Source organism: Dermochelys coriacea, chromosome 6 (genome assembly GCF_009764565.3).
Source record: "Dermochelys coriacea isolate rDerCor1 chromosome 6, rDerCor1.pri.v4, whole genome shotgun sequence".
NCBI lineage: Eukaryota > Metazoa > Chordata > Testudines > Dermochelyidae > Dermochelys > Dermochelys coriacea.
This window is the reverse complement of record NC_050073.1, coordinates 112,542,963-112,569,625: the sequence shown is the minus strand read 5'-3', so window position 1 is coordinate 112,569,625 and position 26,663 is coordinate 112,542,963. Positions and strand designations below refer to the sequence as shown.

The window sequence follows — 26,663 nt, the reverse complement described above, 5'->3', positions numbered from 1 at the left end:
GCGCAGGTGGCTGCGTGTGGACGCACGAGAAGTACTGGGGCCCGCACTCCCGATCCCTGCGGCCAGTCGGCATAGCACCCCGGGCTATGCTTAGCGCGCACACCCCCGGGGCCGTGCCCCTGCGTCTCCCTGTCCCCAGCCCTTTAAGAGCTGCAGCAGCGCCGTGTGGCCACACCCGCCCGCTCCTGGGTTGGGCCCGTCCCCCTCATTAATATGAAGGCTGAGGCGCCGGTGACTAATGGGTAATGAAGCTGTCACTCTGGCACCTACTTGTTGGGTGTTCGTGCAGTGCGGGCGCGCAGAGAGCGAGCCGAGCTGCCTGCGAACCAACGCTGCTACTGCGGGAGCGCTCTAGGCGGTCCGCGCTGACAGCCCATGCCCTGCACCTTTCGGGGCGTTGGGGAAAAGCTTCCCGGGCAGCAGAGGAGCCTCCGCCTTGTGCATGTAAAGAGCTTCGCCGTCGATGCTCCGAGTTGCGGCCGGTCCATGGCTGGTTTCCTCGCCCGTCTCTGATCAGGCACCACTCGGCTCGGAGCAGCAGGCATGCTGGGTTCTAGCAGGCGGCACTGGGCTCCCCGCGCAGCAGCACTGAGCCTGGTGCTGCTCCTAACTCTGTGGGTGCAGGTAAGACGATGGGCGGTTGCAGGGTGCTGGGGAAATGTCCTGGGGAGGCTGGAGCAGAAGGCTTTCCTCCCTGAAAGGGATACACATCTCCCACCAAACGGGGTGCGGTGGAGGAGGGGGGAATGCATTTAATTATATAGTAGCCAGGGGTAACTGTCTTTTTCGCATTGCCCCTTTTGGGGCATGGCTCCTAGACCTAAAGCCCTGATCTCATTGTGGGGGTTGCCATGGCTTCTTTCTGTCTCTGTAGCCTTTCAATCAGTCTCCTGTTCATGGCATAAGATCAGTGGGTTTAAAGGGGGGGGGGGGAATCAATATGCCGTGTTAGAAGAACATAGAATTTGCAGCTACGTTTTCTTCACGCCCATTTATTTTAAGCGGTTCTGTATGAAAAAGAAGGTTGCATTTGCAGAGATCATAATTATTGTTCTATTTCAAGAGTTGGGTGCTCACTTCTGTATACTACGTCTCCTCATACCTTTATCGATAATTTATTCAGCCTTGAGGGATTTTAAAATGTGTGTATATCACTTGCAGTGGCATATTTATGTACAGTACTTTTGCAGTGCAGTTACCTAGTGCAGCTTTTTATTGCTGTACTAACATCTCTACTATTCTAGTTGTATTAATTTATAGTAAATGGAATTTTAATAGCAAAACGCTTTACTGGAAGGCTTGGGAGGAAACCTTGTATTGGCTGATTGCAAACTTCCATGCACTTTCCCAAGACGCTATAGTAATGAGGTTGACTCCCCTTTGATTTTTATTTTTAGGTGTCCCAATCCACTGGCTATTTCGAGCTGCAGCTTAACTCGGTGAAGAATGTAAACGGAGAATTGTTGAATGGGGAATGTTGTGATGGCATGAAAAGTCCCCAGAACCTGAACTGTACCCGGGATGAATGTGATACTTATGTGAAAGTTTGTTTAAAGGAATATCAGGCCAAGATCACTCCCATTGGACCTTGCAACTACGGATCCGGATCTACCCCAGTTCTCGGTGGAAATACTTTTTATTTGAACAGCAACAAATATTATCAGGGCAAAAATCATGACGTGGGCAGGATTGTTATACCTTTTCAGTTTGCATGGCCGGTAGGTTGACTCTCATCCCTTTTTCTATAACCTTTTAATTTCCTCAAAGCAAAATCCTTTTTCTTTGTGCATTGAATAGGCTGGAAGGAATAAACTAAGAAATAGGGGTTCCCCCCCCCCCGATGGTTGCAAATGGATGGCTTAATAGTTATGACCTCCCTTTGCTCGTTGCTCCACTTTCTAATTTGAGTTGCCTTTTTCCTTGCACCTCGCGCTGTAATCCTTCTAGTGGACTACTGAAGGTAGTGTGTGCTCTTTGCTTGTGGAGGTTAGAGACGGTATGGAAGGTGATGATGGTTACCAGGTTAATATTAACGCTTGCTGTTTGAATGTACGTTTGCAAAGCTGTGGTTTTCCCCTTTTTACCAGCACCTATTTCATTTGTCTTGCAGATCGGTATCTCTAGGGCTAGGGGAGATCTATTAACTCCCTTGTGTGATAGAGAGGCATTCAATAAACGCTTGCAACAGGCTGCAGCCTAGTGACTCGGAATATTTGTGGCAGTAATAGATATAAAGCACCGTACCGGCTGCAGTGTAATAATAAATTAAACATACAACGAAGACCAATCCCAGAAGTATCTACATAAGGGCGTTTCAGTCCTGCAGAAGCAGCAGGGGAATCAGTTGCGTGGCAGCTCCGGCTTTACCAGGTTCCAGGTGTGGGCACTAAGCCTGTGCAAAACGCATTTGCCTCTGCATGGAAGGAGATACGTTGTGTTTGGCTCCAGGTCCTGCAGCTTTGCACAGACTTGGAGCCTCCCCTGTTTGTGGCGCAAGGTGCTGCCTGCTTGCAGCTAAATGGGGCATGCATTGAAAGGAGCCTCCCGGCAGGGGGCGCCTGCAGCACGGTGAGCCTGGGGCGTGGGGAGGCGAGGGGGCGGCGGCCGCTGCACTGGCCCCAGGCTATGGGGAGTGAGTGGAGAGCGCGTGCGGCGGCTCGCGAAGGGCGCGAGCTGCTCGGCTTCTGGAACTAGACCGGCCCCGGGGGCGGGAGGAAGCGGCGGGCGGGCGGGCGGCCGTTGGAGGAGGTGGGAGGGGCCGAGGCTGGGAGGCGAAGCCGCTGGCTTGGTAGGCGTGTGGGGCGCCCAGACGCCAGGAGCCCTGCCCCACCCAGCGGAGGCTGGGAACCGTCCCCTGGGGGCGGGCCCCATCGCCCTGGCCTGAGGATGGGGGGAGGGGGGTGAGTTGGGGCCGATCTCGCTCCCCGGGCCTGGGGGCTGCCCTCCGGTCTCGGGGCTCCTGCTGGCGCCCTCCCCAGGGGTGTGGGGCTGCAGCAGCCAAGCGTGACGCTGACTGGCGGAGGGGGCGCAAAATCCAAGGAGGCCCGTGTGACTGCCCGCCCCCGGCAGCAGCCGGAGAGCCGCCTCCCCGGTGTGGGGGCGGGGCCGGTGTCACGTGGCACGTAGCGGGGTGAGCGCGGGAGAGGCTGCGAGCCGGGGAGCCAACTCCAGCCTCCCTTGCCCCCGCGCCGGGCCGGGCCGGGCCGGGCCGGGCCGGGGTGATCCTGCGGGGCCCGCTCTGCGGCGGCCGGCGGGGTGGGGGGCTTGGCTAGTGGCTGTAGCCCGGAGGAGTGGGGACTCGTCATGGCAGAGTGTCCGCGTTGGGACAGGAGCCTGACGATGGAGGGTGAACCCCGGCTGTGGCCGTTCTGGGGCCGAGCACCTTGTGAACAACACATGACTGGATCCCGCTTGCCTTGGGCTGTGCGAAGATCTTCCTCTTACTTCTGGAAATCAGCAGTTCTTGGAAAGGTTAAATGGTGAAGCTCAGGTTAAAGACTGGCCATGCTAAAGAAATAAATCCCACAACATTTAAATCCTCAGCATTACTGAAGACTCTTCCTCCGAACAGCTCCCGCTAATGAGGGAGCTGGTCAGTTTTAAAACAGGCTTTTTGTAGCATAGGAGGGAGAGGGGATGCTTTCCCTTTTTGCCGTTTAAATCCATATGAAGAACTTTGGAATGGATACAAGCTCTTGCATGTTGATCTCTGTGTACAAAGTGGCTTAGCTTCTAATGTCCAAGACAACACTTAACTCTTTCCTAGTCTTCTGTTGCATTATAAAGCTCCCTGCTGATGGAATATGGTGAATACTATATAAATGTGATACTTGGGACAACTGAACAGCTAGCTGAAATGTGATCCAGGATTAAATAAAGATTTTTCTCTCTTAAAAAGTCATCTGTAATATACAGGTGAGGTGAAATTATAGACTTGGAGTCAGCTAAGTGAGCAACATTAGCATCTGAAAACAATTTATAATAGATGTGCATGAGGAAGTAGAGGTAAGTGAGGTCATTATTTTATTGTGCCAGTTTCTAGCACTGCTTCTTGAAATTGGCAGAGAATTGGGTAGTCCTCCAATAGAGGTTCCTGAGCTCAGTTGACCCTCTAACGTTTTTTGTCTGAATAAACACATTCCTATCTTGCAGCTGCTATCTATTATGTTCCTGTATACTGAATAAGTTCTAAAGTTTAACAGGCCTTTCTACTTCAGGCAAACTTACAGTACTTCCAGCACCCAAGTAATATCTGTCAACCCTCAAATCCTTTACACCACTACACACACCACTTTATGGAAGCACTGAAGCTGAAACACTTGGTGTTTCGTTTCCAGTGTGGCTTTGCAGCTGTTGCAAAGCAACCTGTAATTTATTTAAACAGTGCAACCCAGTTACAAAATGCAATTTGGTGGGTGGCTTGCATTTTGAGTTTGGAAGCAATAAAGTCCTCTCCCTGCCCACCCATAACTCTAAAAATAACGTTAGACTAGCTGCACTACAGCTTTTAAAAATTACCCAGGCTGCTTTATATGCTGCATTTAAACTGGCATGTTGTAGCCTCATCATGAGGGTCAAGCTTTAAGAGGAAGATCTTGGGAATTCCAGACTTCCGTGATAAATTATATAGTAAGACGTATGATGAACAAGAGTAAATTGAAACACTTCCCAGTTCATGTAAGACTTTTTATTGTAACATAAATACTAGAAAAAGTAGCTTAACAAATGTTTTTGGAGCTGAATTGTGTTCATTGGTGAATAGTCCTAAAGTCAACTTCTTGAATGACTCAAATATCAAACCCTTAAAACTGCCATTTTCAAAACAGATCACTTTGTGTAAACTCTCCATATTGGCATACCACTCGCTTGCTGTGCTCTTGTCATGAGGCTAGTTTTGTGCACATCAGTGTGCACATAAGCATACCAGTAATGAGTAATGTCACTTACTGATCAAGTTGGAGGAGATGCCACTAAAGAGGGCAAGAAAGCATATCCTTAACTTACATAAAATGCATTTGGTTTGGTATCTACGGTCACCAAGGGACTTAAGTCTAAAACTTATTGTATAAACCAGGGAAAAAATATAAAAATCTTTGTGGATAAAATGTCACTTAGTAAAAACAAAAATTGTTATATGTGGACTTCTTACTCGCCACTAATTGAAGGCTTGATTGCCTACTTAAGGAGACTGTTTTTAACTTATTAGTATTGACTAGAACCAATTGAATATGGAGGAAAACTTGTCTCCAGTATTCTTCCCTCTGTGTAATCTCTTAATATCACAAATTAACAATGGCTGTAAATGAACTGTTTATAACCGTGTTAATAGATACACCCTTTTCAGCTGTTAAGATGCTTTATTACAATAGAACATACTACTCTTCAATTAGACTTGCATATTTCAAGTCTTTTAAAAAGAGAGTCTTCTTTAGAGTAGTCTGAGGTGGGGGGGGGAGGGATAACTCAGTGGTTTGAGCATTAGCCTGCTTAACCCAGGGTTGTGAGTTCAATCCTTGAGGGGGGCCATTTCAGGCTCTGGGGCAAAAATTGGGGATTGGTCCTGCTTTGAGCAGGGGGTTGGACTAGATGACCTCCTGAGGTCCCTTCCAACCCTAACCTTCTATGATTCTATGACAACTCTGTTCTATAAAGCTGAAACACCTGAGTTCAGTGATGCCTTCAAGGTGAAAGTGTCAGTTGTTGCTCATTCCCTGTATCCTGTTAGATCAGACTAGAAAGGTTTAATTTAAAAAAAAAAAAAAACCCTATTTTCAAGAGGAGGTTGGGATATTGCCAAAAAGTTCTTAAAATTGCTATTTTGGGATGTTTTCTGCAGAAATTTTGGCAGTTGGAGTTGAGGAACAGCTAGAACAATACAGCTGTCTTCACCCACCCACCTACCTCAACTCTCCCCTCCCTCCCACTCTAAAATTTGAGAAGCTTAACGTGTAAGATTATCAATAAACAAATTTAACTTAATTAAAATTAAAGTACTTCTCAAGTTGAGAACTACATAAAATGTTATAACTGAAATATTAAAGATTCATAAATATAAACTGCATAGATGGTAATAATTGCTTCTTCTAAACCACTGTCCTCTTACTTTGTGTTCTAAGCATAGAAGCTTCAACATCTGACTAAAATACTACTGAAAACTGACTTCATTGCAAGGCTTGTTGACAATCAAAAATGTTGCATATTGAATGCAATTGGGATGCTTCTGTATGCAGAATTTCAGATCTACCAGATTTTTATATTAAAAACTCACATTCCACAAACTTTTAAAGTGGTAGGTTCTTTGCCCAATGCATTGCATTAACTTGCATTACTGCAAACTGTCTGCATCAAGAGATCATGAGACACTTCACATTTATAGTAGAGTCTAATCTTTTGCTTCAGAACAGGCTCTTCCTAAATTGATGGATTGATTCTGGAATAAGTTTGCCATGGCAATTGATAAGTGACATGTAAGAAATAAGTGATAAGGTAGTTTTCAAACTTTCTGCAATAGTATCTCTTTAGCTTGGGCTATCAAACATTTTGTGGAGATGCAGGACTATAATAATCAGTCCTGCATTTCCACAAAATGCTTGGGCTTCCATTAACTTTAAAAATTGGTTCTGTACCTTGATCAGGAGAGAAACATTGAAAGATGTATTTTACATAAAATGGGGCTATCCCAGCATAGCCTGTTTAAATGGTGGAGTGTTGACTGATTGTTAGAGCAAAAGATTAGGAGTTGGGTCACTTAATACTGACTCTCCATTGCATCTGTATGGCTTATTGTTTGTAAGGAGCTCCTAAGAATCTTAGTTGGAAGATGCACATAATCATTATCAAAATACCTAGTATCTAATTATCCAAGGCTAGGTTCTTGCTTTGCCAACTGAAAAAGAGGGTCTGTCTTCTCTCTGCCTCCCTCCACCTGTTGGGGGCTTGTCTGCTCTATAAGAGGTCAGGCCCTCTGTGAGTCAAGCTGTAACTGTAAGTTCTCTGCCAAGAATATGGGCATGAATGCCAATGTTTTGCAAATATCTTGTTGGCTATTACGCAAAAAAAAAATATGCTATACCGTAACATACTAAATCACATCTTGACCTATCAGAGGGCTAAGTGATATCCTAGAATGTTGACCAGGGCTTCTCCACCTGTGGTTTGCAACAAAATGGTTTTGGGATTGCTACCACCATTCCTCTGTCCTCCTTTCATGAAATAGTACTTTAGCCCCTGTGGTAGCAGAGAACCTCTGAAAGTGTAAACCACCGGAGTGATTCCTGGCTGAAACAATAGCCCTAAAAGGTGTGAACGGTTGCATTCAAGGTTCCATTGCCTCTGGTCTTCTGTAGCCATGCATTCTGGCACCTCTCCATCATGCCATGAAATGGTGAATTCCATGGCAAAAATGTTTAATTTTTCTGCACCAGGCACCAAAAATATTGGTACTCTTATCTAGCCATACAGTTGAGTTAAACATGCAGGTGTATTGTACTGACAGGTCTTGAAGTTGAAAGTTTTGAGCAGAGAGAATGGAACAAGAGTAGTTTGCACCCCCATTTTTTTTCACACCCTTGAATGTGATGGTCAGGTAAGAGCATGTTAAACCAGTGTTCTACATATGCTGTCAAATTCTCTTGGTAAAATTTAAAGTGACTCTGTCTCCAAAATCCTAAAAGATTTTGCTACCACCTTCCTTCTTGTGTCACACAACCTGTTTATCTGGAATACTCAAGGTAACTAACCAAGAATGAGTCCTGAGTGGTTAGGCTTTTTTCTAGTAATTTTGTTACTGCCAGGAACTTGCCAGAAGATTAGTGTGCCCTACGCTTTTGGAATGTGTCCAGGATTTCCATAAATGTTTCAGTTCTTATCTAGCCTGCAAGTATTCTTCTCAGCTGAAGTTTTGTAGGACTGAGGGGAACTTTCAGGTATTGGATCTTACGTATGAAAGTGGGTTTTTTAAAACTGTAAGTCTTGTATGCTGTACACCAATACTAGAGTGATCGGTCTCATCCAGATGTCTGGAATTGTTCAAACTTGATCTGAAGCATAAGCTAGAGTGTAGAATATATCCTAAGCGAAGCTGTTGAAATAATAACTTGGCTGCACAAGTACATCTAAGATTCACTTGACACTATGCCTTTAAAATATAATTTAAACCTGTTCTTTAGATGTTGTTTACTTCAGCATAATCCTGCACCCACAGCTAACTCATGTAGACTCCCCTAACTCAAAATCTGAGAACTGCATGGTTGTAGCAAGGGCAGCATTAGATATTGGAAGGCCTGTGGTCTTGACTGCTCGCTGCCTTTGGGCACCCAAATAGCTTTGGTTAGAAAATGCCTCCCCACCCCCTTGGTTAGGAAACTGCACCCCATCTTCTCAGCTCTGGGTCTGGCTGCAGTGATCCATTCTTTTGTCACTCACTTTTGTCATGCAATGCACTTGGGATCTCTGATCAGCAATGCTTTCTTCACTGGATTCCCATTGATTACTGGATCAAATTCAAGGTCATGTCCTTTTCAGTCTTCCATGGGACCAGCCCAAGTTGATGATGCAAACTGAATGCCTTAGAATGACATGTAAAACTTCCTACTTTTATCAAGCTGTCCCTTAACTCCATTGACACTAAATAGTTTTTAAAACAACAAAACTTGATATAGAATAGAGTGGGTGAGGGGAAGGCAAAGTGAACATAAGCTCTAACAAACTCAGGGATGGGTGCAGTATAAGCACATTATATGAATTAGGCCAGTATAATGAAAAATGAAGTAGATGGTAGCTATACATTAGTTATGAACATAAAATATCTATGCAACTTAACTTATCTGTGCTGATAATACGAAGTTTCCCTATAAACCAGGGATGTCCAAAATTACTGATCCTCCAAGCCACATATGACAATCTTCAGAAATTCGAGAGCCAGGGCACATCTGCCGAGGCTCTGGGTTTCAGCCTCGCGGGAGGTGCCTGCCAGGGTTGGGGCTTCAGCCCCACTCCTACTAAAGCCCTGAGACTCTGCTCCCTGCTAGGCGGAAGCTCCTACACCACCACCCCACTGCAAGGCAGAGGTCCCCAACTTCCCTGCCCAGTCTGGTACTGGGGGTGGGGGAGCGTGAGGGGCTCTGCAAGCGGCACTTTAACTGTAAAAGCCACATGCAGCTTGCAAGCCACGGTTTGGCCCAGGATGGATTTGATTTAAATTAAATTACTAGTTAGGAAGACTCTATTTAGTCATGGATTTCTACATAAAAGTGCATTCTTGTTGGTTGTTACCAACCTGAAGATCCTGCATGTTCAGACATGTTCCTTTCATCATCTTCAAAGGAGGTTCCTCTTGAGAAGGAACACTTCTCATGATGTTTCATTTGGGCAACTAGGCCTTGCATTTCTTTGTTGCACTGTTTGTATTTTGCATGTATGCCTGTTTTACCCATAGGTAGAGGAACTTCATTAAAATAGTCCCAAACTGGGTCTCTTTTACGGCCTGCTGCCATTATAGGTTTCCCTTCTAGTGAGAGAATGGTATGGTAGATCTCAAATCAATGAAGACTACACTCGGAAAGATCTCAAGATTTCTGGAATATGCTGCTCAAACAGTTTCACCTTTGTTTTTACAGCCGGTCCTTCCCTTCTCACATTTATCTCCAGATTTCTTCTCCTTGTCCAGATCTATTCTGCCCCAACAATCTTCTATTCATTGAACTTTTTGAAACTTTGCACTTTTAGAGAGAGGCAAGGGATTGACTCTGTGTGTACACAAATTTGCAGAGGGACAATAGGGTTGAGGTCTGTTATTTCTCACCTCTGATTATTTATTTAAAAACACTTTTGCTGTTAACAAGCATGTTACATTTGGAGACAAATCCAGTTTGAGAACTGCAAAACTAAGCATCTCTGGTATCTTATAGACTGAGCACTGAGTCCCACTGATAGAAAGATTAACGTAAATAATCTATACAGAAGCCCCTGGAACCTCATAAAATTGGGTCCCTAATCCATGAACTATTGGAACTCATTTACAAAACTTTTCTTAAGCATTACATGAATATATTGTCTCATGCTGTAGAATTAGAATGTATAATCCCTATTCCATGATGAGATATCTTTGAGCTATAATGTATCTTTAGATTGCTTTTTGAGGGGAAAAACCTTTTTTATAAAAAAAAAAATTAATAGCTTTTTTTTTTTTAATCCACCCTGGTTTAGCCACCCCTGCTGTAAACTCTTGGGATTTACCAATATGAACACTCAGTTTGTGGCAAGTTGGGATGTAAATCTACTCTGTGCTAGCCTGCCGTGCACATAGTGTCTATGTGGACGCTACTGCCCCTCATTAATAGTTCCCTAGTGCACATCAATCTACTGTTTCAAAGCAGGATAGATCCGTGTGCAGCAGCAACATTCACATGGACACTTAATGTGGGGTAGATTTGCACCCCCAACTTGCCACAAAATAGGTGTTTATGTAGGTAAACCCCTAGCTTAATCATCTTTCAAATGAAATATTTACTCTTAATTAGTGCCTTTTGTGACCCTTTGGGTAGGCAATTTGAGAACGTTCTAGCAGTGTTGTAATAACTATCGGACAGTTTTCTCTTATGATTCTAAAAGGACATGCTCAATGCTAATAGCCCAAAATGACACTTCCAGATCATAACGTATGGATGTGCACCAGAAATCATCCCCTGCAGACTCTCTGCTGTGCATTTATGAATACGTAGAAGACTGGGGTGTACAAGAAAATCTTGCTCTCTGTTCCCTATGGTTTAGTGGGTAAGTGAGTTTGGATAAATTTCCAGCTGCTTAGTGCTTGTCTTCACAGATCTAACTCTTCTTGGGATTTTGTGTGTGAAAGAGTGAGGGACTATTTCAGTATGTAAACAGTATCTGTTCAATATTAGATCAGAGAGCTTTTGAGTTAAATCTTGCATGTTCATTGTTGATATAGTAATGGTATAGGCCAGGGGTTCTCACAACAAATTTTTGGTGGCTTCATAGTCCGGCCACCAACACACCGACACTTTTCCTAAAATTATTTATTTTTTCCAAAAGTTGTTAAAGTAATATGCACATATATAAATCCAAATCATTGTAATGTATTTATGTAAGATTTTTTTTTTGGGTGGAGGGGGGGTTTATTATTGCAAAAACAAAAATAATGCACAGTTATCTCTATTCTTTACTGGACCTAACAGAATAGAAACACAAATAAGAACGTGGAAAGCACTTTGTTTTTTTTTTAATTTCTTTTGCTTTTTTGGTGAAAGTGGTTGTCTGTACAATAACTCTTTAGTAAACTAAAAAATGCTTTGACATAATAGAAGTCCGAATAATAATTAAAAAGATATCTGGGTGGCTTAGGTCTGGGGAGGGGAGGCATGGCCCAGGGCTCCTCTGGGGTGGGTGTGGCTTGGGGCTTTGGTCTGTCCAGAACTCCTCTGGCTGGGGGGTGGGGGAGTGTGCTCTGGACTTCGGCCAGATCTGTGTGTGCAGCGTGGGGGGTGTCTCGGGGCTTCAGCCAGCCCGAGGCTTCTCTGGCCGAGGGGGGATGCTTGGGGCTTTTCTAGGCAAGGGGGCTTGTGGCTTCAGCCACAGGGAGGACAGGGAGTCTTGGGGTTCTGGCTGCTGGGGGGGCAGGGTGGGGGTGAAGGGGTGGAGTCAGGGGCTCCAGCTGGTGCACATCCGCTTGCTCCTCACTGCCTCCTCACCCTGCTGCTGGCTTGCTGCTCATTTCCTTACTCCCCCCTCCACACCTGCCATTTTCCTTGCCTCCTCACCCCTACAGCCACATGCCTCCTCACCCCACCCCCGCCAGCTGCTCACCTTGCTGCTTACCTCCTCACCTTGCTCCTTAAGCATTGTGTGTCCCACCTCTGCCTCCAGAGAGGCAGTGCATGCAGGAGTCACAGGGAGGAAGGAGAGGGGCTGATGCTATTTTCTCCTCCCCCGTCCCCCCCCATTGCCCAGGAAACTGCTGTGGCCGCAGGGGAAATATGGTGGCTGTATTTGAGAAACTGTGATCTAGGCTCTGATTTTCAGGTATGCTGAGTACCACTTGATGTCAGTGGTAGTGGCAGGTGCCACTTACACCCCCCCCCAAAAAAAGAGCACTCTGGGCATGCTGTGTGTACCAACAACTAATATTGCAGCTTGCCCAGAGCAGAAAGTATGAAGAGATACTTTTCATGTAACTATAGAAAAGTCCTTGTCTTCCAAATTTCAGTGAAAAGAGAACCCTTGATGTCCTGTGCATATTTCAGACATTGTTTTAACTGAATCTAGAATTTCTTGTAAAATTATCTTGCATTGCAGAGAGATTAGTGCCCTGCCACCTGTTGTGTTGTACTTTCTTAAACTTTTTTCCTTCAAAGTACTCTTAAAGGCATATGAATAACTCTTAAGATAGTAGTAATATAAGGACAGTTTAAACTTAGTCCTGCCTTAGTGTAGGGGGCTGGACTAGATGGTCCCTTCCAGTCTTGCATTTCTGTGATTCTATATCTGTGTGCCTCTGAAAGTTTATTTAATTCTAACATTTAAAACTTCTTTGACATACCAATGTTTTACTAAAGTTCTGTTCTTTAAGGATACTGAAGCTTAATTCAGACTGTGCAGGCTTTAGTATTGTAGATCTGAAATGGACTGATACCTGGCAATCAGAATTTCTTTCACAAGGCACTCCAGGCTGTGCATCAATGAGATCATTACACTCTCTTGTTGCAATACACAAGACGTATGCAATAATCCATTATTCTAATATATAGTCCATCTTCAATCAAAGAATCATGTATATATTAAACAAAAAATAAACCAAGGGTAAAGGGTGGGGAAGGAGGTTCTTGTCTGTCACAGTTTATAGTAGAACTGTATCATTTCCACTTTATAATACTGTCTTGAGCAGTTTGGCCCTATTATGAAGTGTGAAGCCACTCTGGCTATGTCTACAGCAAGAAAATTATTTTTACAAGGAGATCACAATAAGGTTACAAAAATTAAGTGGAGACAGGGCAAGTTGTAGTTTTACCTCAACCAACTTTATTAAAGTAATTGTGACTAGATGCAGTGCTATCCTTTGGTCTGCAGACAGTTGTAGATGCTCTTGTGCTCATAAATTTCTCTTTCCCCTGCCCTGCCACAAGCATCTCTTCCCCCTCCCCCCTGATCCCCCCAAGTCAGTGGAATAAAACTAATGATTCTATGTCTACTTTGTGTAGATGCTGATTGAAAAGTCCTTGGCAGAAGCAAGTAATAGTGCTACTCCATGGCGGGGGGGGTGTAGTGGGGGAGGGGGTATAAAAATTGTGGTTGGAGATGTGGTACAGTAGTTGAAGAAAAACATACTTTCTGCTGTTTCTTCATCTTTCCCCACCCTGTTAGTTTACTTACAGCAGCCAGGGAGCTCCAAGGGGCAGGTTGAAAGAGGAAATATTTTTTCCAGGAAAGGGATGGGGGGGGGGGGCAAGGGTGGTGCTTCAGATGTATCAAAACTTAGCAGAGGATCATCCAAAAGATGGAGCTGCTGAACAGGGGCTAGAGAGCACCTTTTCAGGAATCCTACCACCTCCACTGAAAGGGGCAGGATGTGTCAGGGTGCAAAGCTTCTTACTAGTGAGTTGCCCTGGACCTTGCTGCTGGTACCACCATTCACTTCTGGCTAAGAGGTATCTAAATCATTTTGATTGTTGCTTTTAATTTAGTATTATCAACTCATAACAATGTCATGTGGAACATTCTTGGGTGAATTTTAGAATAGAGGCCATCGGAAATCCAGTGAGACCATGTTCGTGGGTCCGTTCAGTCCTCAGTGGCATATATCCAAATTCCTACTTGGATAATTTCATTCTTTCTACTTAAGTTAACTGTGCCCTTTTTAATTGGATACAATATACTATTTGGTCTCAACTGTTGCCATAGCGTTGCTCTGTCAACTGTGTTCTACATTGAAAAGGCTGTATTTTATGGTAGATAAAATAATCCTCTTACCCATCTCACAAGTTTTGGAGGCTTAAATACTCTGGGGGCTCATGAAATTTCATCTCCAAGTCCTATGGTTTGCTTGGAAACACGTCTGTACTGCTGCTTGTGGTATAAAGAAGCTTTTTCTTATATAAAGTCGTACTAAAGACACTCACTGTTACAAAAAATCTTGTTTTGGGAACTAGGCTCTTTTACCTCTTTATAGATTCTGACTGGAATGGACCAACGTGATCATCTAGTCCGACCTCCTCTATAGTATAGGCCATAGAACTTCCCCCCCCCCCCCAAATAATTCGTAGAGCATATTTTATAGAAACAACATCCAGTCTTGATTTTAAAAATTGTCAGTGATGGAGAATCCACCATGACACTGGTAAATTGTTCCAATGACTAATTACTCTGATTATATAGTGCCTTTCTTCCCAAAGGATCCAACTACAAACACTTAGCCCCTAGTTTCAGTGGTTTTAGCTTGGCAGCTCATCTAAACAAATTGAGGGGAAGAAAATGGATTATTTCAGCAGTCAGCATTTTAGTTGTTAGCTAAATGAAATAAAGCGAAAGGCATATAGTGAAGAGATTTCCTGATCTCTGGTATTAGAAAGAATTCTCAGCTGAAATATGTAATGAGCATGGGTTTTATCCATGGCTAAAACTATTATTTGTTGCCTAATAGCAGTTAGAATCTTCTATTAGATGAAAGGGGCATGGCATTTCAAGGATAAATGACAATCTTGGCCTTACTTGATTAGAGCTTACAGAGGTTGCTAAGAAACAGACTAATAGTTCTTGAATAACCAATTATATGCCCCTTGGACAGATGCACAGGTCCTTGCTCTCTGAAGTAACTTATTTTTTTTTTTAAACCTGGGGGAAGACGGGAGTATTAAGTGAACTGCTTAAGTTTTAAAGTGTGTATATATATTTTTTTAAAAAATTCCCGTTGCACATCTTCTCTGGTGTGTTTTTATCTTATTACCTGTATTTTTTTAGACTATACTGTATTTAGCATTCATGTACTTTTTTTTTTTTTTTTTTTTTTTTTACAAAGGGGAATCTTTCTCTTACCTTTTTATCCCTCCTGAATAGTCATCTCTGCTGCTATAGTTTCTAACATACTTTTTGCGTTTAAGAGACTGGAAATTGTTCCAGAGTCCTATCTTGGGTTAAAACTAGATAAATGTGAAACTTGTATTTCTTGCCCTTCAGTATTTGCTTGTTTTGATGCCTCTCTTCACTAATCTTCCTGGATAAGTATTGCTTGTGTACTTCATTGGACTGCTAGTGCCTTTTTCTGAGAGAGGTTCTCTTCTATTACTCGTGCAGAGCAAACCAGTCTATCTTAATTTTTTAAATAATATCTGATTGAAATCTGCCCCACATTCTGGAAATTTTGTACAGTGCAAGTGTGGAGAATTAATTGCAATTTGAATGGTGAGCTTTGTCTTACTGGGATTTCAATCTATGGTGTTTTTGCTTATAGTCTTAGTCCTTTTGGATTTTTAACTATTGTATATGAACACTGCACATGTAAAGGAATCATGTAAGTGAGGTTTTATGGCTCTGCATTAGAGGTGTGAACTGACTGGTCAACCACACACCTAATTTGGAACTGGAAGTATGTAATCAGGCAGAAGGGCGGGATGGGGAGGGAAACAAATACAGTATTAAACATAAACTACCAAAAAAAAGTTTAAAAACTTGACAAGGTAGGGAAACTTTCTGTGCTTGTTTTATTTAAATTAAGATGGTTACAAGCAGCATTTTCTTCCACATATTAAAGTTTCAAAGCTGTATTAAGTCAAAGAACAGCCATAACGTTTTGTTCAGTTACGAACATTTCAGAGTTACACACAACCTCCATTCCTGAGGTGTTTGTAACTTTGAGGTTCTACTGTATTTGGTTATTCAAATCTCCAGAAACTAACTTACTTCTAGGTCCTTTTGACAGCCTATAGTACTTCCACAGCATTACCTTTTTAACTTGAAAGGAAGATGCAAATATTAAAGATCAAAAGTACAGTTTCAGTTAGAAAGCTATACATGTATTCCTTCTCAAACAAGCAATGAACAGCTTTTCCAATATGAAATTCACACTGGCTACATAATGAATTTTGGTACAGTAACGTTATTGCTAAAGTCTTTTAATAGCTTGTATTACAAACCATCATTTAAGAAAAATGTCGTGGTGGGGCGGAATAGGCAGGTGAGATCTTTTAGCCTTGTGCGGCTGTAAAGTCCACAGGGGTGGAGAGTGGGGAATAATTTACACTTGTGAATCTAAGAACCTCTTAATGCCAGCTGGAAAAGGGGAACAGAGTGGGTTAGGGTTGCCGAGACTCCAGGAATTAAATATATTAATGTTGTGATGAAACCTCCAGGAATATGTCCAACCAAAACTGGCAACTTTAGAGGGGGTGCATAGAGTTTACAAGCGTTTCCTGAGACTGGTATGTTTTAATATGCTGTGTATTTATACCTCCCTACTGTATGTTCCACTCCATGCATCTGATGAAGTGGGTTTTAGCCCATGAAAGCTTATGCCCAAATAAGTGTTAGTCTCTAAGGTGTCATAAGGACTCCTCATTGTTTTTGCTGATAGACTAACATGGCTACCCCTCTGAAAGGAAAACGGGTGAGTCACTGGTTAGGAATATTGTCATAAATATTATGTACTCCTATGTAAGGAGGGGTGTGTGTACACAAACTAGAAGTACATTTTATAATTATATATAGTGACAGGGTTGGGCCAGATGGCTACAGGAGAGTGATTTTTTTTTTCCATTTGAACAATTTATTAGTATGCCTGTTCTTACAAGTTTTAGAAAAAGAATCCCAGGATTTTGCCTCCTGTGTGTTTTTTGCCTTGCTTCCTCATAGTCCATGATGCCAGCAGAAGTTGTCAGCACTATGTACCTAAACTGACGTGAAGGCAAAAGGTTGTTCTGCCACTTGTCCAGGTCCTTCAACTGAACATCAAATCTGGGACTGATCACACCACACTTGTTCAGTCTGCCTGTGAGATTGACTATTACAGAGCTGGGAAAATTCTTGTTAATCTCAAATTCATCAATGTAACCATGCTTCATCATCACAGTTAAAAACCAGATAATTATTTTAGAGCATGGTACAATGAGAACTTGATGTTTTCCATGTTTCTCTGCATTGTTGATGCTGTTGAGGGCATCGGCCAGAACATTCATGCGCAAGAGTGATAGAAGGCAAATATATTAGCGTCAGGTTAAGTAGGTTCCTTTTCCCTGGCTAAGGTAACAGGGAAGGTTCCAGAACAATCAGGAACCTTCTGGAAACCATTAAGACAGACAGGCTGATTAGAACACCTGCAGCCAATCAAGAAGCTGTTAAAATCAATTAAGGCAGGCTAATCAGGGCACCTGGGTTTAAAAAGGAGCTCACTTCAGTTTGTGGTGTGTGCATGTGAGGAGCTGGGAGCAAGAGGCACTAGGAGCTGAGAGTGAGAAGGCGGATTGTTGGAGGACTGAGGTGTACAAGCATTATCAGACACCAGGAGGAAGGTCCTATGGTGAGGATAAAGAAGGTGTTGGAAGGAGGCCATGGGGAAATAGCCCAGGGAATTGTAGCTGTCATACAGCTGTTCCAAGAGGCACTGTAGACGGCTGCATTCTACAGGGCCCTGGGCTGAAACCCTGAGGAGAGGGCGGGCCTGGGTTCCCCCCCAAACCTCCCAACTCCTGATCAGACACAGGAGGAGTTGACCTGGACTGTGGGTTCACGAAAACAGCCAAACTGAGGGCTGCCGTGAATCTCCAAGGCAAGCAAATCTGCCAATAAGTGCAAGACCCACCAAGGTAGAGGAGGAACTTTGTCACTAACACAGTCACTCTCTATCTGATTTTTTTAATTGTGTGTGTGTGTTTTTTTTATATATATATATATATATATATATATATATATATATATATATATATATATATATATATATATAAAATTTAGTTTGCATCAAGGTGTTAATCCCCAGCAGAGGTGAAAAATTGGTTTCCTGTCAGAGCAGAGATGTTTATCCATCTGTTGCAATGTAAAGTGAGTATTGTCTCACTCTCAATCATCAGTCTGAGCTAAGTGCAGATGAATGATTGAGACTTAAAAGGAAGAAAAGAATGGCAGGGGGAAGAGAGCCTTATCTGAGGTTGCACTTCAAAGGTTTATTGGACTATAACTGGGGGACAAGTAAAGCACCCTGTTATCCTGTACCTAAGAAGTAAATGGACTGCATGTTTATATACAAAATGAGATTCAATCTGCCTTCTGCAGTATTTCCAACCAAGGCTATGGATAGGAGGTTAAGTTTCATCTCTGGAAAACATGCATTTCCATTATCTTCACTCAGTCTCTTGAATTCTGATCTTTGATGATGATAAACTTAGTTCTCACGATAAATATCTCAATGCTATGGTGTTTGTACAAGGAGCTCACCCCAAGTTGAATTAATCAAGAAGGCATGCATGCTGGTCTCATTGGGGGCAGCAGATCTGGTAAGTGTTCAGTGAATAAGGGGCTATCTACTTCAAGAGAATGCTTCAAAGGATTTTGGGGTCTGAGGTGCACCTATTGTTAATCTGTGAGGCAAAATAAGGGCTGGTATCGCCCAGAGGGGATTATTTGGGTGACTAGCAGGCTAGAGGTGTCAGGGAGCTGGCATCCAGTTAAGCACAGGCTAGTCTCACTGGAGGCAGGGGCGTAACAAGGTGAGTCAAAGTCCTGAATATCCCGAGAACCATCACCATATTTATATAGTGCCTTTTGTTTGAGGCTTTCAAAACTTTATACTTCACACTGCACAGATGTGATATGAAGTAAGGCCATATTATTCTTTTATTACAGAGAGGAAAATGAGGTGCTAAATGACTTGCCCAAGGCTACATAAGTTGGTGGCAAAGTTTTTTTTGGAAGAGAAACTGGCTCTCTGAACTCAAATCCCTGTTCTTTAACCACTAGATCCTGCTGCCCCTCATGAGAACTACCAGCCAAAGTATCATGGATTGTAAAGGTCACAAATAAGATCTTCAAAAGCTTGCTATTCTGCAAAATCAAGTATCCCTATTTATTAGCATGCCAAGAAACTGGATTGAGCAACCATAAATAAGGAAGCCATGACAAACTGGACACTTCAGCTTAAAAACTAACTTAGTGGCTGCATGTTTTGCTGTTGCTAATTGTAAACAATGCTGTGCAAGGAGTGCTTGGGAATAGTTTTTAAGTTATGGGATTTTTAAAAAGTGACGAGCTGTTAACAACATCTTTATGATTATAAGTGGCGTCATTCCAGTTCTTCATGGTCACTTGGCCATATCACAGAAGCAGTAGCAATTGGTACCTTTTGAGGAACTAACTAGAAGCCAAGAATTGGGGGGGAAATTCGCTCAACTACTTGATCTTTCAAAATAGGGGTGATACTGATGGTACAGAGTTCTTTTTATTTTTAAGATGCCTGCATAGGGACATGTCCTGTGTTGCATGTCTAAATGGATAAATGTTTCATCTTTTAGCAGGAGGTTCTAATTACTTAAAAAGGGGTCTCTTGTCTTGCTGGATGTGTATGTGGCTTTGTTAAAAAGCATCCATCTAACTTTTTGTTTAATATTAGTTACTCAAGCTTTTAGACTCAGTGCTACAACATTTATTTTAGAATATTAAAATTGCTAAGAATTAAAAATAACTCACTCTAGCAAAAATGTTTGCCATACATTGGAGAAACTATAAGACATGCATAATCAAAATATGTTTACCTTTTAGTATACACAGTTGTAATACAAAATACAATGTGTGCAGGTGGTCTCTGTTTAGACCAGTAATTAAAGTACATTATTACATGGCTAGTTTAATTCCCTCTTGACTTGAAGTTGAAATTATAATGATGCACAGCTTGAAACACCCAGAGGACCTGATATGTCCATGCCACATGGAGCATGGGGGGAGGGAAAGAACAGTATTACTAGTTCAGCTTTGAATTCTAAATATTGGCATAAAATGTAAACAATTAATGGCTCTTCATGGTCATTACATACACTTTGAAAGAGACAATTTAGCTTCATTTTCACCAGCATAAGAGGAGAATGCAGGAGGTATGTTTCCCCGTAACAGCTATGGTCATGGAGAACATACAAATCCAAACTTGGTGGCTTTTGAGAAGTGAATAGACGGTAGATGACCCTGTATGTCCAAAACAGCTCAAAAGGATGATAGTAAGGCTGGAAGTTTTTTGAATATTCAAATATTTGAGTATAAATGGTGTTGACAGCACTGCACACAAGACTGCGTTGCAGACCGTTCACACTTGTTTTGTATTCCAAGTTTTCTAACTTCATAGATGCTTCATTGTATATTTCTGCTATTGGAGCACTCCATGTGAATTCCTGGAAATGGCTTGAAGCTCACTTCAATCAGCTGGTATGTAGAGCACTAAATTGTGTAGTCCATGAAAGCATCTGGGATGGAAGTGGAGAAGGAAATTACTCTAGGCTGTTATGACCATGCAAAGAGCATGTCTTGTCTTCATCATGTCTCTTCTCTGAAGACAATATCCTCAGAAAACTAGTGGAAGGAGAAATCTTTGGGCTGTGTCTGAAACCAAAGTTCAAAGCGGTTAAAAAGATATTTGCATAACAATTTTAAAAACACTTTCTGTTGAACTGGTGACTTTGATTTCTTAAATTAACTTTTCCATGATTAACTATATATAAAAAGATTGTTTCTACTTTGAATAGTAAGGGAGGGACATAAAGATGAACTTTCTGAGACAACTTTAAAAAAAATGAGATTTCTGTGTGCACATGCATGCTCTCCTCTCCAGTTCAGAAGTATTTATTGTGACAGCGTTGGGCCAGATGGCTACAGGAGAGTAATAGAAGGCAGATATATTAGCCCCAGGTTAAGTAGGTCCCTTTTCCCTTGATAAGGTAACAGGGAAGGTTCCAGAACTATCAGGAACCTTCTGGAAACCATTAAGACAGACTGGCTGCAGGTGTTCTAATCAGCCTATCAAGAAGCTGTTAGAATCAATTAAGGCAGGCTAATCAGGGCACCTGGGTTTAAAAAGGAGCTCACTTCAGTTTTTGGTGCATGTGTAAGGAGCTTGGAGCAAGAAGCACTAGGAGCCGAGAGTGAGAACGCGGACTGTTGGAGGATTGAGGAGTACAAGCATTATCAGACACCAAGAGGAAGCTCCTATGGTGAGGATAAAGAAGGTGTTGGAAGGAGGCCATGGGGAAATAGCCCAGGGAGTTGCAGCTGTCACACAGCTGTTCCAGGAGGCACTGTAGACACTGCATTCCACAGGGCCCTGGGCTGGAACCCAGAGTAGAGGGCGGGCCCGGGTTCCCCCCAAACTTCCCAACTCCTGATCAGACACAGGAGGAGTTGACCTGGACTGTGGGTTCACGAAAACGGCCAAACCTTGAATCTCCAAGGCAAGCAAATCTGCCAATAAGTGCAAGACCCACCAAGGTAGAGGAGGAACTTTGTCATATTATGAAGTGACATTGAGGGAGGATTCATAAGATTCACTAACTTAGGAATCTGGTAAAATAGAAAAAAATTGGATTCATGTGACTTAAGCCTGTTGATGACCTTGAATCCCAGCTCAAAGTACAAATTTTTATTTGGAAATACAAGTTAAGTTTGAGGGAATGAGGATGTTGCCTGGTAGTCCTACATACAACAGCTATTAAAATGTTTGCCGTTCATGGGACCATCAGTTTTGTTTTCAGCAACTTGGTGGCATTTCTAATATTAGTCAGCAGCCTTTCCGGGGTGTAAAAAGAAATCTTCGTTGAATTGACTTATACCCTCATTTTTGTTTATAATAAGGTATAGTTTGAGACTCCCAGATGATTTAAGTCAGCTATTTACTGTGTTGCCAAAACATTAAGGATTCAAAACTGTTATCAAAGATTATATTTAAGGATATTATACAGAAACACGACTACTTCACTATCCTCCCGTACCGGTACAAGTGGCTTTGCTTCATTAGCTAACTGAAGGAAGATCCGGGGAGGGGGAAGAGAAGGGCTCTAGCGTTGCTTTCCCAAATAGATATTTGCTTGCTACATTAGCTCTGTTTCCTGTTCTGGTTCCAGCAAGTGGAAGTAATTCTCGTGCTGTCTCCTGGCTTTGTTTTGGAAGCTGATAAGTGTTAGGCCTAGGAAATAAGGCTACATTTCAGTTTGTATCTTACTTTGCTTGAGTTAGCCTCTCCTTCCTGACATCACAGCACTTATGGAAGAATCTGTGTGTGAACAGTGTGTCCAATTTCTCTGACATCTGAAAGAAATGGCTTTGCAGGGGAGGCTCTTGCTTCTCTTTTATAAGAGGTGCTCTTACTCCTGATGCATGCAGCCTACTAGGGAGCACTGGTCCTGCATAGCACACCTCTGGAGGCATGCTCATGTCTCTGGCAGAGTCAGTCAAACATTGCCCCTAAGGCCAAGGACATGCAAAATGTGGTGGGATCCTGCTCTCCTTAGTGGAAGAAGTGATGGCATTACTAGATATGAATATTGAGTTCCTGGAAATTTCTCCAGCTTCTAAAAAGGACTCCTGAGAAGACTGTTCCTCATAGTACCTGTGTATTAATCAAAACCTCTCCCAGCATGGTAGTGCTTATGGCTTTACTGAATAATGACTTCTTGAAATTTAGTACTGAAATGTTAAGCGACTGGATTAACTATAACTATAAAACCTGCCATTAGGCCTCTGTGCAGTTTTGGATCCAGAATGCCTGTATTCTCCTATTTCGCCCCCCCCCCCCCCCCCCCCCCGGTAATGGTTTGGCTTAGGTCTTGACTCATTTATTCCCTCCCTGTCTCCAAATTTTGAAGCTATACTCCAACCTGGCCCTGTTTGACACCTGATGCCAGGTGCACCCTCCTGGGGCTATTGTTTGGAATGCATCTATATCTGTTTTTCTTTTTTTAAAAACAATGTGGCATGTACTGAATGAAATAAAAACTGGCTAACTGATCTCAAAATGTAATTGTAGACGATCAGTAACTGGTGTTTCAAACAGGGTCTCATAGGGTTCAGTTGTTGGCCTTATGTTTGTTTTTTCTCAGGGACCTGGAAAATAAACCATAAAATCATTATTGAAAGTTTGCAGATGACCCAAGAAACTGGGAAGTGGTAAATAATGAAGAGGGACAGGTCACTGATACAGAACAGAGAAGAGCCATGAGATTATAGAATCGTAGGACTGGAAGGGACCAGGAGTGGTCTTTATAGTCCAGTTCCCAGCATTCAAGACAGGACTAAATATTACCTAGACTGTCCCTGACAGATGTTTGGAGATTTTAAAGAGCAGGTTAGACAAAGACTGAGATTCCACAACATCCCAAGGCAATTTATTCCAGTGCTTAACCACCCTGACAGGAAATTTTTCCTAATGTCCAACGTAAACCTTGCTGCAATTTAAGACCATTACTTCTTGTCCTATCCTCAGGCTAAGGAGAACAGTTTTTCTCCCTCCTCGTTGTAATAATCTTTTATGTACTTGAAAACTGTTATTTCCCCCTTCAATTGTCTCTTCGTCAGACTAAACCAACCCAATGTTTTTCAGTCTTCCTTCATAGGGTCATGTGTTCTAGACCTTTAATCATTTTTATTGAAGTGTGATTTGGAGCATGGAAAAACATCCTTATAGTGATAAGTTAAGTAGCCTTAAGGAGATCACCCTAACAAAGAGAAGGTTAAGCAGTGGCTTGATCACTATGTAGGTGCCTACATGTGGGAACAGAAATGAGATAGCAGGCTCTTTAGTCTAACAGGTAGCAATTCAGCCTATCCAATGGCCACTTCCAGGAATTCAGGTAATCACCTTCTGGAAGAGAGTGGATAGAAAAATATTCCCCGGTTGAAGTATCTTGGGCTGATTCTAGGCACTTGTTAAAGTATCTGGAGACTTCATATTTATGGATGACAACACTTCAATCTGTGACTGAAGTGGTTCATTAGGGGAATTCTCTGCCATCAACCTCTGGGATGCCTACATGCTGTTTCTAATTTAGCTTCAAGGTATTATCAAGTCTGTCTCCATTTCTCGAATTTCCAGATTGTCACAGTGCCTCATGCCTTCAGGTGATGAGTTCCTTGCCAGCCATACTCGGTCAGATAAAAGGTCCATCTAGCCCCAGTATCCTGTCCTCTGACAGTATCCAATGTCAGGCTCTTCAGAGGGTATGAACAGAACAGGTAATCCATCAAGTGATCTATCCCCGGTTGCAAGAAGCTGGGAATTGGCAAAAACAGGTTGGGGACATGATCCTGCCCATCCTGGCTAATAGCCATTGATTGAACCTATCCTCCATGAATATATCTAGGTCTTTTGAACCCTGTTCCTTGGTCTTTACAACATTCTCTGGCAAAAAAAAAAGTTCCACAGGCTGACTGTGTTGTGTGAAGAAATACTTCCTTTTTTTTTTTTTTGTTTTTAACCTGCTGCCTATTTTCACTTGGTGACCCCTACCTCTTGTGTAATGAGAGGGAGTAAATAACACTTCTGTATCTACTTTCTCCACATCAGTCATGATTTCATAGACCTCTATCATATCCCCCCACGTTGTCTCTTTTCCAAGCTGAAAAGTCTATTATTCTCTCCTCATATGGAAGCCATTCCATACCCCTAATCGTTCTTGTTGCCCTTTTCTGAACCTTTTCCATTTCCATTATATCTTTTTTTTTTTTTTTTTGAGATGGTGCAACCACGTCTGCATTCCATGGTACGCCCACATCTTGAATATTGATTTATATAGTGGCAATACATTTTCTGTCTTATCTATCCCTTTCTTAATGATTCCCAACATGGTTAGGTTTTTTTCCGGGGGAGGGGGGGTAGACTGCCACTGCACATTGAGTGGATGGTTTCACAGAACTATCCACAATGACTCGAAGATCTTTGAGTGGTAACAGCTAATTTGGACCTCATCATTTTATGTGTAATTTGGCTTGTTTTCCAGCCAAAACTGTGCATTACTTTGCAGTTATCAATGTTGAATTTCACCTGTCATTTTGTTGCCGAATCACCCAGTTTTGTGAGATCCCTTTGTAACTCTTTGCATTCTCCTTTGGACTTAACTATCTTGTAGTTTTGTATCATAGGCAAATTTTGCCATCTCACTGATTACCCCTTTTTCCAGATCATTTCTGAATATGTTGAACAGTACTGCTCCCTGTACAGACCTGGCAGACACCACTGTTTACATCTCCCCATTCTGAAAACTGACCATCTATTCCTGCCCTTCGTTTCCTATCTTTTAACCAGTTACTGATCCATGAGCTGATCTTCCCTCTTATCCCATGACGGCTTACTTTGTTTAGGAGCCTTTGGTGAGGGACCATGTCAAAGGCTTTCTGAAAATCTAAGTACACTACATCCACTGGATCTCCCTTGTCCACATGCTTGTTGACCCCCGTCAAAGAATTCTAGTAGATTGGTGAGGCATGATTTCCCTTTACAAAAGCCATGTTGACTCTTCCCCCAACAAATCATGTTCATCTATGTGTCGGATGACTTTGTTCTTTACTATAGTTTCAACTATTTTGCCTGATACTGAAGTTGGGCTTACTGGCCTGGAATTACCAGGATTGCCTCTGGAGCCTTTTTAAAAAAAAATTTGGTGTCGTATTAGCTATTTTCCAGTCATCTGGTATGGAAACCGATTTAAATGATAGGTTACATAGCACCGTTAATAATTCTGCAATTTCACATTTGAGTTCCTTCATAATTCTTGTGTGAATGCCATCTGATCTTGGTGACCTATTACTGTTTAATTTTATCAGTTTGTTCCAAAACCTCCTTTAATACACGTCAATCTGGGACAGTTCCTCAGATTTGTCACCTAAAAAGAATGGCTCAGGTTTGGGAATCTCACATCCTCAGCTGTGAACACCAATATAAAGAATTCATTTAGTTTCTCTGCAATGGCCTGATCTTCCTTGAGTGCTCCTTTAGCATCTTGATCATCCAGTGCCCCCACTGGTTGTGTAGTAGGCTTCCTGTTTCTGATGTACTTAAAAATTTCTGTTTTTGAAGAACAGCTAGCCAAAGACTCAAATTCTTTTTTTGGCCTTCCTAATCATATTTTTACACCTCATTTGCCAGAGTTTATGCTCCTTTGTTTTCCTCAATAGGATTTAACTTGCACTTTTTAAAGGATGCCTTTTTGCCTCTGTATCTATCCTCACTATCTGGGTGACAGATTGGTAAAGGAGAAAACAAAATATCAGGTTTCAGAGTAGCAGCCGTGTTAGTCTGTATTCGCAAAAAGAAAAGGAGTACTTGTGGCACCTTAGAGACTAACAAATTTATTAGAGCATAAGCTTTCGTGAGCTACAGCTCACTTCATCGGATGCATTTTTTTCCACCAAATGCATCCGATGAAGTGAGCTGTAGCTCACGAAAGCTTATGCTCTAATAAATTTGTTAGTCTCTAAGGTGCCACAAGTACTCCTTTTCTTTTTGCGAAAACAAAATATGTTTCCTGAGACGTTTTAAAATAGGAGAAAAATCCTTTGGTGAAATCCTGGCCCAGTTAAAGTCAGTCAGGCCTGTGTTTCCTGCCTGTTTTTGACTGGTTACAGTGATGTGAAGGAGCATGGCTGTCTGTCTGATTAACAGATGGGTATCAAGCTGGTCCCAGGTTTTTGAACAGCGT

The 26,663-nt window shown here is 42.4% G+C and overlaps 1 protein-coding gene across 2 annotated transcripts in view; it reads left to right on the top strand.

The window, feature by feature from the left end:
- Positions 1 to 36: 36 nt before the first annotated feature.
- JAG2 (jagged canonical Notch ligand 2) overlaps positions 37 to 26,663 on the top strand; it is a 93,203-nt gene continuing 66,576 nt past the window's right edge. The window contains exons 1-2 of one of the 2 annotated variants that reach the window (XM_038406810.2): positions 37 to 624; positions 1,398 to 1,718. In XM_038406810.2, coding sequence (XP_038262738.1) covers positions 544 to 624; positions 1,398 to 1,718 — 402 coding nt within the window. In that variant the 5' untranslated portion in view covers positions 37 to 543. The remainder of the gene's footprint in view (positions 625 to 1,397; positions 1,719 to 26,663) is intronic. The other variant, XM_043517765.1, reaches the window with a different exon arrangement.